General features: G+C 47.5%; 1 protein-coding gene across 2 annotated transcripts in view; it reads right to left on the bottom strand.

Annotated features, from left to right (window-relative positions):
- ca8 (carbonic anhydrase VIII) overlaps nt 1-15,186 on the bottom strand; it is a 122,226-nt gene that overhangs the window by 33,595 nt on the left and 73,445 nt on the right. For both annotated transcript variants that reach the window (XM_072467715.1, XM_072467714.1), the window contains one exon: nt 10,650-10,816. In XM_072467715.1, coding sequence (XP_072323816.1) covers nt 10,682-10,816 — 135 coding nt within the window. In that variant the 3' untranslated portion in view covers nt 10,650-10,681. The remainder of the gene's footprint in view (nt 1-10,649; nt 10,817-15,186) is intronic.

The raw sequence follows: 15,186 nt of genomic DNA, 5'->3' as shown, positions 1-15,186 counted from the left end.
GGAGAAATTACTTCTCCCAGTGCAATGGATGCTGGGACAGTGAGTACATTTGAGGAATTAGACAGATTTTTAATTGGGTTGAAGGGTTATGGAGAACAGGCAGGACAGTAGAGTTAAGGCCAGGATGAGATCTGCCGTGATTGAATGGCAGAGCCAGACTCGATGGGTCAAATGGCCTAATCCTGCTCCTATATCTTATGAATTTATGAAATGTGCACATGTGGAGGCTGAAGGTTTACCATCCTATTTTCTCTATGATGCACGATCAGTTACACTCAAGACGAAGTGATTTCATACCTGAAGGCTTTAATCGACTAGAACTTGTTCCCTAGCCGCTTCGGTACAGAAAGTGAAGGCTGCTGGGATGGCACCGGTTCTTATACTCCGCCTGTCAGGGCAGAGCTACGTATCAACAGCCAATGGTAAACTCCTAGGTTTAACCAATGGTCATCAGCCTCTTAGGTAGACCATATCAGATATGCGTGGGAGGGGGAGGGGTACGCGTCGAGCTGCATGTACCGATTGATGGTCTGGCTGTAGTCCACGACCATCCTGTGTTTCTCCCCAGTTTTAACCACTACCACTTGGGCTCTCCAGGGGCTGTTGCTGGCCTCGATAATACCCTCCTTAAGCAGCCGCTGGACTTCGGACCTGATGAAGATCTTGTCCTAGGTGCTGTACCGTCTGCTCCTCGTGGCAACTGGCTTGCAATCCGCAGTTAGATTGGCAAAAAGGGAGGGGGGATCGACGTTGAGGGTTGCGAGGCCACAAACGGTAAGGGGGGGGTAAGGGCCCGCCGAATTTGAGGGTGAGGCTCTGGAGGTTGAACTGGAAGTCCAGGCCCAACAGTAGTGCAGCGCAGACAATAGGAAGGACATAGAGGCGGAAGTTGCATAATTCTACACCCTGGACTGTGAGGGTGACTGTACAAAAGTCTTGGATCGGGACAGAGTGGGATCCGGATGCTAGGGAGATCCTTTGATTGGCAGGGTGAACCGCGAGGGAGCAGCGTCTTACCATATCTGGGTGAACAAAGCTTGTGTTGCTCCCGGAGTCCAGCAGGCACGAAGTCGCGTGGCCGTTGATTTTAACTGTCGTCGACGCGGTGGCGAGGTTGTGCGGGCGAGATTGGTCCAGCGTCATCGAAGCGAGCTGCGGGTAGCCATCGGATGCTTCGGGTGGCGAGCATGTGCGGTTCCAATGTCGGGATGTCCGGAGACCCTGTGGGGGACGAGATGGCGGCTCCCATGGGGCGCACGTGGCCGAAGGGGGACAAGAGGCGGCGCCCACTGGTCGCACATGGACCCGGGAGGAGAAGATGGCGGCTACCATTGTGCGTCTGGCGTGGGGGAGGGGCGATAGCGGGCGCGATCGCAGCGACTGCGCGGGCCTGGCACACAGCCGCGAAGTGGCCCTTTTTACTGCAAGCTTTACAAACTGCAGTGCAGGCCGGGCAGTGTTGACTGCAGAAGTAGCAGCGGGGACAAGAGCGCCAAGGTTTTCGTCTCCGCCAGTTCGAGCGTGGCCCCTTCCAGTAATCGTTCTCGGATGTGGTCCGACGCAATCCCCGTCACAAAGGCATTGCGCATGAGGAGATTCGTGTGTTCGGCGGCCGTAACGGCCTGACAGTCACAGTCCCGGACGAGTGGAATGAGGGCCCGCCAGAAGTCTTCGATGGACTCACTAGGTAGTTGCGAGCAGGTGGCGAGTCCATGCCTGGCGAAGAGCATGTTCGCCTTCTGCACGTAGTGTTCCTTGAGGAGTTCCATTGCTTTTGTGTCATTCGTGGTGTCTTGGATCAACGGGACACACTGGAGCTCAGTCTTGAGTACAGGGCATTTATCTTCTGAGCCTCCGTTGGCTCGGGGTCCTCAGCCTTGATGTTGGCCTCAAAACATGCTAGCCAGTGAGTAAAGTCTTTTCTGGCGTCGGGCGAATGCGGATCCAGCTGCAGGCGGTCGGGCTTAATTCTGATATCCATTCTGTGGAAAAGTTGACTGTAATAAATTGATGCACGATCAATTGCACAAAGACTAAAGTTGGTTACAACTGTGGCTTTATTGCAGTCAGATGCGTGGCCTCCTGCTGCAGCTGGCGAAATGGCAGGGCATTAGAGGTCATGCATATTTATACAGTTCTCGGTGGGCGGAGCCAGCCGGCAGGAGCTACCGGCGAACCTGTAGTGCAGGTCCTACCTTACATCTCCTATTAGTGGTTCACCACAGGGTGAAGGTGATCAAAGGATATTGGGGGGGGGGGGGGGGGGGAGAAGTGAGATTAAGCTATTGAATCGGATGATGAGCCAGGATCATAATGAATGGCGGAGCAGGCTCGAAGGGCCGAATGGCCTCCATCTCCTTTTTTCTATGTTTCCCTAATCTCAACTTCCCAGTCAGAGGAAACATTTTCTCACCATCTATCTTCCAAAGCCACTTTAGAATTCCATATGTTTCAATTAGATTTCTATCTTTTAAACTGCAGAGAACATAGATCTATTTACTCAATTCTCTGTTTATCATAAGAATTTGTCCAGTGAATCTTTGGTGCATTCCATGTAGGGCAATTATGTCCAGCTTTGGGCAAGAAGAAACAGCATATACTCGGGTATAGACTCAACAATGCCCTGTTTAAATTGTAGTGAGATTTCTTTACTGTTGCCTTCCAATCCCTTATTTTAAAAAGCTAACATAGTATTTTCCTTTTTAATTTCTGGCGATTTAACTTTGATACATCTGCAAGGACATTCATATCATCCAGAATGCAAATTCTCCTGGTAATTCACCATTCCAAAAAAATCTTGCGTTTCTATTTTTCCTACAAAAGTGGATAGCTTCACATTTTACCTTTATCACATTGTGGTGATCCACTGTAATAGGAGATGTAAGGTAGGACCTCGCTGGTAGCTCCTGCCGGCTGGCTCCGCCTACGGAGAACTGCATAAATGTGCATGACCTCCAGTGCCCTGCCATTTCGCCAGCTGCAGCAGGAGGCCACGCATCTGACTGTAATAAAGCCACAGTTGTACCCAACTTTAGTCTTTGTGCAATTGATCGTGCAACATGCCCCAAGTACTATATCTAACTACTTCTTGAAAACAAGTTTTGGCCTCAACTACTTCCTGTGGTAACGAATTCCACAGGCTGACAACTCTCCAGATGAAGAAATTTCTCCTCATCTATCCAAAGTCACAGATTTAGAATAAGGGATCGATACTGAGGAGGGAGATGAGAAATTTCTTCACTGAAAGGATTGTGAATCTTTGGAATTCTCTATCCCAGAGTCCGTAGATGTTCAATCGTTGCCCAGACGTCGATAATATTTTGATAACTGGAGGAATTAATGGATATGGAGATGATGTGGGAAGGTGGAGTTGAGGAAGAAGATCAGCCAAGATCTTATTGAAGAGCTCAAATGCTCATTGGCCAACTCCAGCTTATATTTCTTGTCTTGTGTGGGATGAAGGAGAAGAAAGAAAAACAGTATAGCACTCAAACAGAAAGCCATTCCTGTGCAACAGTTAGCTCCCTTGGATGACAATATCCAGCACCCCCCACCCCCCTGTGTGCCTCTGGGATAGTGGAAGATGTTGGAGACAGCTGTGACAGGAAATCAGTGGCCACATCGGAATCAGTGGCCCACATCGGGGGTGGGGGTGGGGGGGGGGGGGGGGGGGTGGCAGTGCTGCCTACTCACCCTGGCCGCCCTGAGGAGGTCATGCAGTTTCTTCCTGGACCGAACTCTGCCACCTGCCGCCAGGCATGGCGAACGGCAGGACTGGCAGCCTCCTTCCCCGGCCCGGGTACAGGATGGCCTGCCTCTCCTCCACGGCATCCAGGAGGGTCTCAAGCTCAGTGTCTGTAAAACATGGGGCCGCGCATCTTGCTGCCATCTTGTTGGCTGCAGCTTGTTAGCCTCCTGAGTGTCAATGGCGAACCCGGCGGATCCCGCACTGTTTCTCATTGGAATAGATTGTGTTCCATGTGGTGCTAGCCCCTTAACAGTCACTGATTCTGTCCAGGTGTGGTGCCGTGGAAGTCCACGTATCCTGCCTTGATGTCAACGTCACCACCTCACACCACCCTCACCCCCACTTGGCCCACGATCTAATCATTGTTCTGTGTCTTCCAGGAACGGAGAATCCCGAAGAAATTTTCAGGGCTTAGCTTAATTGTCGAATTGTCTTTCAAAAGCGATGATTGAATCCACCTCCACAACATTCCCAGGGAGTGCATCATGCAGTGTTACTTCTTCTGCCAATCATCTTAAATCAGTGCTCTTGGTTCTCGATCCTTTCTCCCAAGAGTTTCTCCCTTTCTACTCTGTCCAGATCCTTCACAATTTTTTAAAAACTCTTTCAAATCTCCTCTTATCCCAATTTTTCCAGGATATCCACGTAATTGAAGTTCCTCATGGGGCTGAGCAAAATGGATCACCATCCAGTGAGGGTCCAATGGCTACTCAAGGTCCAGACAGGAGCAGGATGAAACATCTGGTGAAGATAAGAATCCTCACACACCTAGGTGCTGCAGTTGACTTATTTCAACTATAAAAGGTGTTTATACTTGCCTTTCAGTTGTCCCAGCACTAGGTGGAGCAGCTGTACCTCCAAGCTCTGACTTGCCGGTTCATTTATGTTGGTGACAACAACAACAAAAACTTGTATTATATAGCACCTTTAACACAATAAAATGTCACAAGGTGCTTCACAAGAGTACCTGTTACAAAAGGAGATATTAGGTCAGACGCCCAAAGATTTGGTCAAAGAAACAGATTTTAAGGGTTGTCTTAAAAGAAAGCAAAGCAGAGAGCCAGAAAGATGGAAGGAGGGAGTTCGAGAATTTAGGACCGAACTAACAATGCACAGCCACCAATTTTACTGTGGTTAAAGTGAGTGATACGCAAGAGGCCAGGAGTAAGATGTGTGCAGTTTTCGGAGAGTTGTGGGACTGGAAGGGATTGCGGAAATTGGGAAGCATTAAGCCATTGAGATTGGAATACAAGAAATGGCACTGCATATTTAAATATAATAATTATTAATAATCTTTATTAGTGTCACAAATAGGCTTACATTAACACTACAATGAAGTTACTGTGAAAATCCCCTAGTCGCCACACTCCGGCGCCTGTCCGGGTACACCGAAGGAGAATTCAGAATGTCCAATTCACCTAACAAACACATCTATCTGGACTTGTGGGAGGAAACCGGAGCATCCGGGAGGAAGCCCCGCAGACACGGGGAGAATGTGCAGACTCACCCAAGCCGGGAATCAAACCCAGGTCCCTGGCGCTGTGAAGCAACAGTGCTATAACATGCTCCTATCATGTTTCTAATGATGATCCTGAATCTTTGACGCCTGGTTACTGATTCACAATGAAAACATTTCACTCCTAAACTATTTAAAAGCTTTCAGAACTCTGAAAACTTCTATGCTGTTAACGTTCTCCATTCCAATGAAAATAATCTTTCTTCATAACTATATTCACTGATATCTAACAAAAGGTTAGTCATTTTTCCTGCATGCTTTAGGTTTTTTTAAATTTAATAATCTAACACAGAAAACCCAGAGTCCCATTTTCCTCTCTGTGGCCTTTTTAAACCTGCACTCCCACCTTCAATTTTAACCCATGGCAACCAATATAAATGAAACAAATAGTGGCCCATCACCTATGCCTTATTATGCTGAAATTCTAGCCACTATCCTCTTGTGCAGGGTTCTACAATGTATGCCTAAGCTTATGTCTGTTTCAGGCAGGAGGATATTTGTAATGTTCAAACTGGGGTCCTATGACATACACTGAGTATTTTGAAAGGAAGCCCTATAGGCTACTCAAACAATGTGCACATTTATAGTTTGGTGGAGCCAGAGGGAGGAATACAAGACATTCGGGTTCATTACCAACTATCCATGTCCACACACTCCCCAAGGTTTTATCCACTCAATGTCGGGACAGCATGTTTTCGAAATAAAGAGATTAGAATAGTACAACAGAGAAGGAAGCCATTCAGCCCATCGAGTCTGTGCCAAAATGTGAGCACTTGTGCATTGCTACTTGGTTTCCTCCCCTTACACAAGTGGTGGGATGCATTGGAGTCCCGTTTGGCCCCTGTGGCTGGCTGGAGGCATGTAAATCAATTGCATGCTCCAATGCACTATTCCGCTCTGTTTTGCAATCTTCCTCATGGAAAATCAAAAAACCAAAAATTTAGAACATTTCAATACATTATGACAACTATAGGAATGTATAGAACAAACCAAGGAATATAAATAATTTCATTATATCACACTCGCAAACCCCTGACACGGTGTCTAAAAGGACCAGAGCCACAGGTGCATGGGAGCATCACCATTTCCAAGTTCTTTCCAAGTTACACACCATCATTTTAGACACATGAATGGAAACATTTCGAAGTGTCATTTTGGTCGCGATTGGCAGGGTGTCCCTCGAAGCATGCGGTGCGACATCGCGGCCTGTATTTAATGGCAGTTAGTGCCGAAAATGAGCCCCCACGAGCTTCTTGCAATTACTGATGTTTTGCCATCTGATTCTTCAGACTTCCTCCTCAGCATCTCGCCGCTAATTAGGGGGATTTATTTTTAAGTGCTCGCTCACCACTCACTCCCAGTTAAACTTGCAGACCTGCTCCTTGCTTTGGCGATGCCAACCTGGCCAGGTTCCTCGACACCAATGAGAGATGGGGCAGTCTATTCCTCCGAGGGTGTTGGAATTTGGTAGGAAGTGACAGTGGCTGTCAGTACGAGCAGCATCACAAGGTGCACCAGCGTGCCATATCGGAAGACCACCCAACGACCTCCACCGAGATAAGAGGGTAAGTTACCATCTCTCTCCTGGCATCAGTTCCTCCACCCCCACCACAAACAAATCACTGGCTGACACTGCGCACCCTTCCCACATCCTATCTTCGTGCTTGTTCCTCAGCACCCCCTGGCACCCAGCAGCACAACCCCTTCACATCCAATTGCAGCGTACACACAAGCCACCTGCTATAGACTCCCCCCAATCCATCAAGCGTGCAGCTCAGAATGCCAGAGGGAGATGGGATCCACAGATCAGAGTCCTCAGCCCCTGAAAACCGCGGGTTGTTCAAGAGAGTAGTCACTGACAGCGGAGTTGGCCTGTGCAACAGAGGTGAGTATCCACTGCCCCTTCACCCAGATGACCTGTCTCAAGTGAGTTGTTCATGTCAGGCAAAATGATCTTTCCCTCTCACTGACCACATATCCATCATCTCGCAGGGTCTCCATCTGATGAGGCCGGGCCATCCGGATTTGTCCCCCTCTCTTGCCACCCAGGAAACCACTTCAGAGGACAGGTCAGAGGAGACCACCAGCAAGGCGTCACCACTATAGCCCCCACCTTCTACCAGCACAGAGACACACACTTCGGTGAGCGACATTAGTGGATAGGTTTTCAGGGCACAATCTGGTGAGCAACACACAGTCGCTGATGGTGGAGGCAGGAACATCCAAGGGAGTCAGCAGTCAGAGGTCTGCTGGATCCCAGCCTCCTCCCCTCCCCTCCCCCTCCATTGCCCTCAAGCTGCATACCTGAAAATGCAAATGTTTACTGAACTCAGTTCCCCTCAGCCGCCATTGCATCAGCTTCATGTTTTTAAAAAGGAGTACGATACAACACCCATGTGACTTCTCGTTGCGTGGCCAGTTAATTCCCGAGAGGCCGTTGCATTCGGCGTCAATCTCACTAATGAGATTGAAATTAATGCAAATTGGGGTTAATGATATCCTCGCCATATTTGGGCGAGATCCGGAAATCGACAGCAGGAACGGACCGGTTAGATGGCAAACTGAAACACGCCCGGTGCAAATCTCACTTTTGGCCTTTCCCGCTATTTAACGAGCGTGACCAGATCCGCATCAGTCGCAATGTGGTTAAATCGTACCAATATTATTTCTTCTTCTAACTAGCAACCTCCATGTCACCGTAATTAAAATATAGTGCAAAGTCTCCAAAAATATTAAAGTACTTCATGTACAATATGGATTACTTTGAGTGGAGTGACTGTAACTAAAATAATTGGCACGATTTAATGAACAAAGCGAGTCCCGTTTTTGACACGTTTAGCAGGGTGTTTCCCAGTTGAGAACGATACTGCTATTAAACGGCTGCACTTAGATTAATTTCCTGCATGGAGGAGCTCAGTTCACCATTGCAGGAAGAGATCACGGTGCCATTTTTAAAAATGGTGCCCCGATATCTCGACTCCACACCACTGTCTCCGGATCCCTTGCCGCTCTCGCCCCCCCACCCCCCACCCCTCTCAAATGTCCCAACTTACCAATTAGGGGTCCTCTAACACCTCGACCCACCCCCTCCCACATCTCAATACGGCAGGGCACCTCTGGACCCAATCACTGGCAGAGACAACCTGGCACCTTGGCACTGCTAGCCTGCCACTGCCCATGTCAGCCTGGCAGTGCCACTTGGGCATCCTGGCAGTGCCACTTGGGCACTCAGATGGCATTAGGAGTGTTAGGGTACCACCCTGTCCAGAGCCCGACCACCTGGCATCTTCTGATCGCCTGGGCGAACCCCTCTCCCAGTGCCATATGCCATGTCCATGTTTGTGGAAACCAGTGCTGAATGGCACCATGGCAGGGTCTCCGAGACAAAGCCATTTGATCCCAACTCCTGCACAGATATATTCAAGTGAGACGAACTACTCATTTGAATATGCAAATCTGGATCATGCCCATTGAGAGCGATATCCAGATTGCGACGCCTCGCAAGATCTAGTAAGGTTTCGGGTCCCGAGTCGGGTGCAACAAGGCCGGTAGATTACACCCATTTTTTACATCTGTAAAATTGTTTTTGTAAGTGAGTCCAGTGGACACAAGGTTAACAAAAAAATCTAGAGAACAAAGTCCCCTAGTGTATTTGGGATTTCTATTCATTAATAATCACTTTTTCTATTTTAATAACAATGCCCTGCTTTCCAAAATTGGGTAACATTCCCTCAGGACTGAATTACCTATTTAGTAGATGGTGGCAAAGGGACAAAAGCAGTGTGCAATTTATGTGCTCGAGATAAAATGTTCATGCAGAATTTCATGGCCATGAGCATACAATTAGCATGAACAACTTATGTGTAATGTTACAAAAGGCATACTGCTGCTCCAGTGTGCATAAAAAATGATTAATTTCAATTTATTCATACTATTTTAACAAAAGAAATATGGATTCCAAACAACAACTTTAGTGTATTTAATTCAATGCAACATCCCAAGCTCTTTCGTCGAGCCATTATGAAGTAAAATTGGACACCAAACTACATGTGTTATTCCAGCAGACAGCCAAAGGGTTTTAAGAAGCATGTTAAAGGAAGCAAGAGAGAGGAGCCAGGAAATTTTCTGGAGGGAATTCCAGAGCTGACAGATCGGGAAAGATCAAGAGGAATAAGTTACCTTTGTCACAGTCATAGATAGTACATAATTTGACTTTGGTAAAAGCATTTTCAGTCCTGAGGCAGGAACGGAAACCTGACTGGGGGATTGTTGTTGAGGTTTTCAAACATGGGAGTTCTGGAACATATGGGCACAGATTTTGGGAGACAATGACAAAATGAAGGACTTTGAAAAGGAAAGTTGGATATGGGTGGCAGTTTGCAAGGAAGGTGGGCTCAAGGGTTGATTTTCTTTGAGGAGATGGGCGATCTTGGCAGATGTGGGAAAGAAACAGTATCAGAAGAGAGAGAGAGAACTGTCAGCAAAGATCGTCCAACACTGGGACCAGGTAGGGAGGGTGTGTGGTCAGCAGTTTCATGGGAAGAGAGTCAGGGGGAACAGGTGGTGGGTCTCATGGACGAGATGAGTTCAAAGATGGCATGAGGGGAGACCAAGAAACTGAGAAATATGCAAGTTCACGATAAGGGTCAGAGGGATCTGTTGTGGCAGTATGGCTAGGGGGGCTAATGGAAAGGAGGGAAGCAGCAAAGGTAGCTAATCACCTGGTCTTGAGGTGAGTGACCAAGAGCTCCAAGTGCTCTTTGCACTGAGGTAAGGATGGATGAGATTTGTATGGGGTGGGGTTTAAGAAATTAGTTGACAGCAAGAAAAGTAGCTGATGGATGGGGGGATTTATCCATGAGGCTATTCAAAGAAGAGGAGCTATCCTGGTGTCCCTTTATTTATGTAGCCAATTTTAGCATTTTATTTCAGTAATTATTTATCCCTCATTCAACATCACGAAATGCAAATTATCTCATCATTATCAGATAGTAGTTTCAAAGAGTTTGCGGAGGCAAATTAGCAACCGAGCAATGTAGAAATTAATGTCCCCCATTAAAACAGTAATTACACTTCAAAGTACTGCATTGACTGTAAAGCATCTGAGATATTTGCTGGTCGTGAAAAGTGCTGTAAAAATGTAAGTCTATTGTTTTTTTTCCCCACAGGGTGATCTTGAAATAAAATGTATTGTTGCTTAGTTTAAAAGCAATCACGTTTGCGGTATGTGCATTCAAACTCATCTAAAAGTGCAAATCTTTTCAAAAATTGCAATAAATCTATAGCACGGCAGCTGCCACTTGACAGTTACATATTTATATGATCCACAAATTTTATTATTAGTCTGTTCATACAGCAGAAAGAAACATTTGACTTTATGATTACCTTAAATTGACTCTGTTCACTATTATAGTTTCTTATTGAAATGCAGCTCTGACGATTCGATCACTGAGAGGCTGTGTCGGTCTAAAATTGTCTCCTAAAATCCCATCGCATCCTTCAGGTAGTTCTGCTCCTTTTATGTGGGACCGTACCCTTCTAAACTCTTCTATCTAGGATGCAAAATAAAATTAGATAAGAAAACACAACTTTTATAAATGACTGGGTTATTTTAGGTTTGTTTTAATTTGCTCAGGGGATGTAAGCTGGCAAGGCTAGCATTCATCGTTCATCGCCCAACTGCCTTTTGTGGGCCAGTTGTAGCCCATGTGGTGTCAGTGCAAGCACAGGACTGTTCGGTCAGGAATTCCAGGATTTTGACTTAATGACCATGAAGGAGAGGTGATATAATTCATAGGCGCAATGGTGTGAAGTGAAGTGCGGTTGGTGGTGTTCCCATGCATCTACTATCCTTGCCCTGCCAGGGGTAGAGATCAGGGGTTTGGAGGGTGCTATCAAAGGAAGCTTGGCAAGTTGCTGCAGTGCATCTTGTAGATAGTACACACTGCTGCCACTGTGTGGTGGTGGAGGAATGAATGTTCAATGAACGGTTAATCGTGTTGAGTTTCAAGTGCTGTTGCAGTGCTCCATCACCATCCTGATTATATTTATTTTAAATTGTTGAAGAAATTTTTTAATAACAAAATACCACACTACACCACCAATACATAAAGATACAGTGCAAAAATAACATAAAAATAACACAATCAATGCTCAACAACCCTACTAAACACAAATCTTCAAACATATAACTATAAAAAAAACCCTAACAGTTGACGGTGGCTAACTCTTTGAAAAAAGGAAATGAATGGTTGCCATCTTGAGTAAAACCCTTCCACCGACCCCCTAATGATGTACTTGCCATTCTCCAGATATAGGAACTCCATTAGGTTCCTCCGGGCTATCAACAAGGTAAAGATGGGGACATCTGCCTTCACCCCAAAGATGGCCACCAGCAGACAAGGCTCCAGATCAATACCAAGAATCTCTGACATTGTGTTAAAGGAGACCCAAAATCTTTCAAGTTTAGGTCACGATCAGAACATGTGGGTATGATTCACCGCACCCCCCCCCCCCAACCCAAGAACAATCCTCGCAACTATCCTCCACCTCCAAGAAAAAAAACACATCCTCGCCTTGGTCAGATTTGCCCTGTGCATCACCTTGAACTGAATCAAGCTGAGCCTAGCGCATGAGGAAGCAGAGTTAACCCTGTGAAGAGCCTCACTCCATGTCTCCCCCATCCAAAACCGCACCCAGTTCACCCTCCCACTTCCTCTTCACCTCATCCAATGGAGCCTGCTCGGCTGACAGGATCTGGCCGCACGAACATTGGCCAGCGATAAGATCCTATTCAAGAGAGAGAGGGAGCAACGATGCCAAGGGGATTGAAGAAAACACCTTCCACAAGAAAGCAGAAACCTTGAGATACCAAAATAAATTAGCCCTCGGGAGTTGGAATTTGTCCAACAGCTGCTCAAAACCGATAAAACTACTCTCCACAAACAGGTCCCCAAATCTCCCCAGGCCACCCCTCACACACACCCCATGACCAGAACGGTGCTTAATAATTGATGTATATTGGCCGACATTGGCATTCAACAATGAGATGGGGTCAACCGCATATTTCTAATATAGCTTGACGGGGGACCCATCCAGGCCCGGAGCTTTACCTGACTGCATTAAACCAATACATTTCATCATCTCCTCAGGACCTAACAGGAATTCCAACTCTTCCCTTCTCTCCCCCTCCACCACTGGGAAGGATACCCCATCCAAAAACTGCATGGGCAAACTCTCCTCCGGGGGCTCCGATCTATAGAGATTAGATACAAAGGCTTCAAATGCAGTGTTAACCTTCAATGGGGTAGAAACAAAACTGCCACCTGAGTCCTTTACCTGCACAATCTCCTGGGAGGCAGCCTGCCACCTCAGCTGGTGCGCTAACCTTCAATGGGGTAGAAACAAAACTGCCACCCGAGTCCCTTACCTGCGCAATCTCCTGGGAGGCAGCCTGCCACCTCAGCTGGTGCGCTAAAAGACGACTGGCTTTCTTCCAGTGTTAATACAATGTCCACCTAGAACATTGCAGCTGGCTCGCCACACTATATTGAGTGTAACTCAGATTGCGTCTGCGGTTTTTTCCTACTCACCATAACTCCAGTGTAGGGGCAAGCGAATACTGATGATCCACCTCAAGGATGGAATCCATTAGCCTCTGTCGCTCCACCCTCCCAATCCTTTCCTGGTGTGTTTTCTGGAGATTATGTTGCCCCTCCACCCCACCCCACTAATGACCACCTTAATGGCCTCCCACAACATAGAAGGTGAGATAGAATCACTCTTATTCAACGTAATGTACTCCCTAATGGCAGAGGAAATGTGCTCGCAAAACCCTTTGCCTGCCAACAATTCGTGTCAAATCTCCACGGAGGGCATGGAGGGGGACCCGGCTCAAATACCAAATCCACAAAATGTGGAGCATGGTCTAAGATCACAATGGCCGAGTACCCTGCCCTCTCCACCCAAGGAGAGGCCTACCCACGACAAAAAGTCAATCCGAGAACAAATCTGATATATATGGGAGAAAAAAGAAAAATCCTTATCACTCGGATGCAAAACTGCCACAGGTCTGCCCCCCGCCACCCCTAACCAAATCTGCCACGTGAAAGTCAATAATGTCTTTGCAACCCCAGATTGGATCAGAAACTCGGGTCTAGATCAGTCCAACTGAGGGCCCAAACATAATGCACAATCACCAGGCAGGAATATTCCCTTCCAGTCGGGGAACACTTCAGCTGTCAGGGGCATTCAGCCTCGGATCTTTCTCCAAGATGGCCTTCAGGACGCGCGACAATGCAGAATCGCCGAGCAGAAATTGATAGCCAAGTTACGCACGCATGAGTACGGCCTCAACCAGGATCTTGGATTCATGTCGCACTACATCCACCCCCCACCATCTGGCCTGGGCTTGCGAAATCCTACCAACTGTTCTGTCTCGAGACAATTCTCACCTCTTTAACCTGTGATTACCCCTCTCTCAAGTCGCACCGTCTGGCCCTGTAAAGACTCGCATTCAAAGTATCATCTTGCATCACTGACTTGGTCTATATATATGTGTTTATGGAACCCACCTCTTCACACACCGGATGCACTCCGAAAGCTAGTGATTCCAAACAAACCTGTTGGACTTTAACCTGGTGTTGTAAGACTTCTTACTGTACTACTTTTGTACTCCATTCCACTTACAATAATGGCTCACATTCTATTTGCCTTCCTAATTACTTGCTGTACCTCCATGCTAATCTTTTGTGATTCACATACGAAGATAACCAGGTCCCTATGCCACAGAATTCTACAGTTTCTTTCTCTATTCAAATAATATCCTGCTCGAGACGTCCAGTGGCGGCCATGGAGAGAGTAGTCATATTTGGTGACTCCCACTCGAGGCGGATACCTTTGGTCCTTCCCCATCCGATTTGAGTGGTATTTGATGGCAAAAGGTGCTGGAGTACTGACGGAATATAATACTCCTCTGGTAGGGCTGGTTTAAGGCTTATTGGATGAGGGGTGCAATGAACAAGAGGCAGCAGTTTGATGAGAGAGCAATAGAGGTGCGACACAGGAGAAGATGGTGGAGGACAGGAGGGCAGTGCTGCCCACCCAGTGGTCTACGGGAATTTCTCAACAGAAAGTTCCAGTAGCAACAGTAGGAGGCCTCAGGAGGACCTGCCTACTGTGGTGGAGCCGCTTAGGGCGTGATTGTGCTGAGGCGGGGACACAGGTTCAGGCAATCCAAAAGATGGAGCAGACTGTGGGGGAGCATGAGAATTGACTGACCTCGCTGGAGGCGGAGATGGGGATGGTGGCGTGCAGCCAAAAAAGGCTGAGGGAGAAGGTGGAGGACCTTGAAAACCACTCCAGGAGGCAAAATCTCCAGATCTTGGTGATACCTGAGGGTATTGAAGGAGCGCAGGCCGCCAAGTACGTGGGGAACATATTGGAGAAGCTGATGGGGTAGGGGTCCTTTGACCATCTTCTCGAGGTGGACTGAGCACACAGGGCCCCGAGGAGGCCATAAGTGGCAGAACTGCCGAGGGCGATGGTGGTGAGGCTGCATCGTTTTGTCGATAAAGAAAAGATTATGAGGTGGGCGAGGCAGACAAAGATGTGCACCTGGGGGGAGAACGAGCTGTGTATTTATCAGGACCTGGGAGCGGAGCTGGCCAACTGGAGGGCTGGTTACAACCGGATCAAGGCTGCCCTCTACAAGAAGGAGGTACGGTTTTGGGTTCTGCACCCTGCTCATCTGTGGGTTACGCACCAGAACCAAGACTTCTATTTTGACTCGCCGGAGGAGGTGAAGGACTTGTATGAGAGATAATGGACTGGGAGGAGTACGAGGACATTGAACTTCGGATTATGTATAGAATATGGGCACAGATTGGGTGGATAGGCGAAGGTTAAAGTGAGGGGAGCGGAG

This window comes from Scyliorhinus torazame, chromosome 11, assembly GCF_047496885.1.
Source record: "Scyliorhinus torazame isolate Kashiwa2021f chromosome 11, sScyTor2.1, whole genome shotgun sequence".
Taxonomy (NCBI): domain Eukaryota; kingdom Metazoa; phylum Chordata; class Chondrichthyes; order Carcharhiniformes; family Scyliorhinidae; genus Scyliorhinus; species Scyliorhinus torazame.
The sequence above is the reverse complement of the archived record's forward strand: the minus strand, read 5'-3'. Positions and strand labels throughout refer to the sequence as shown.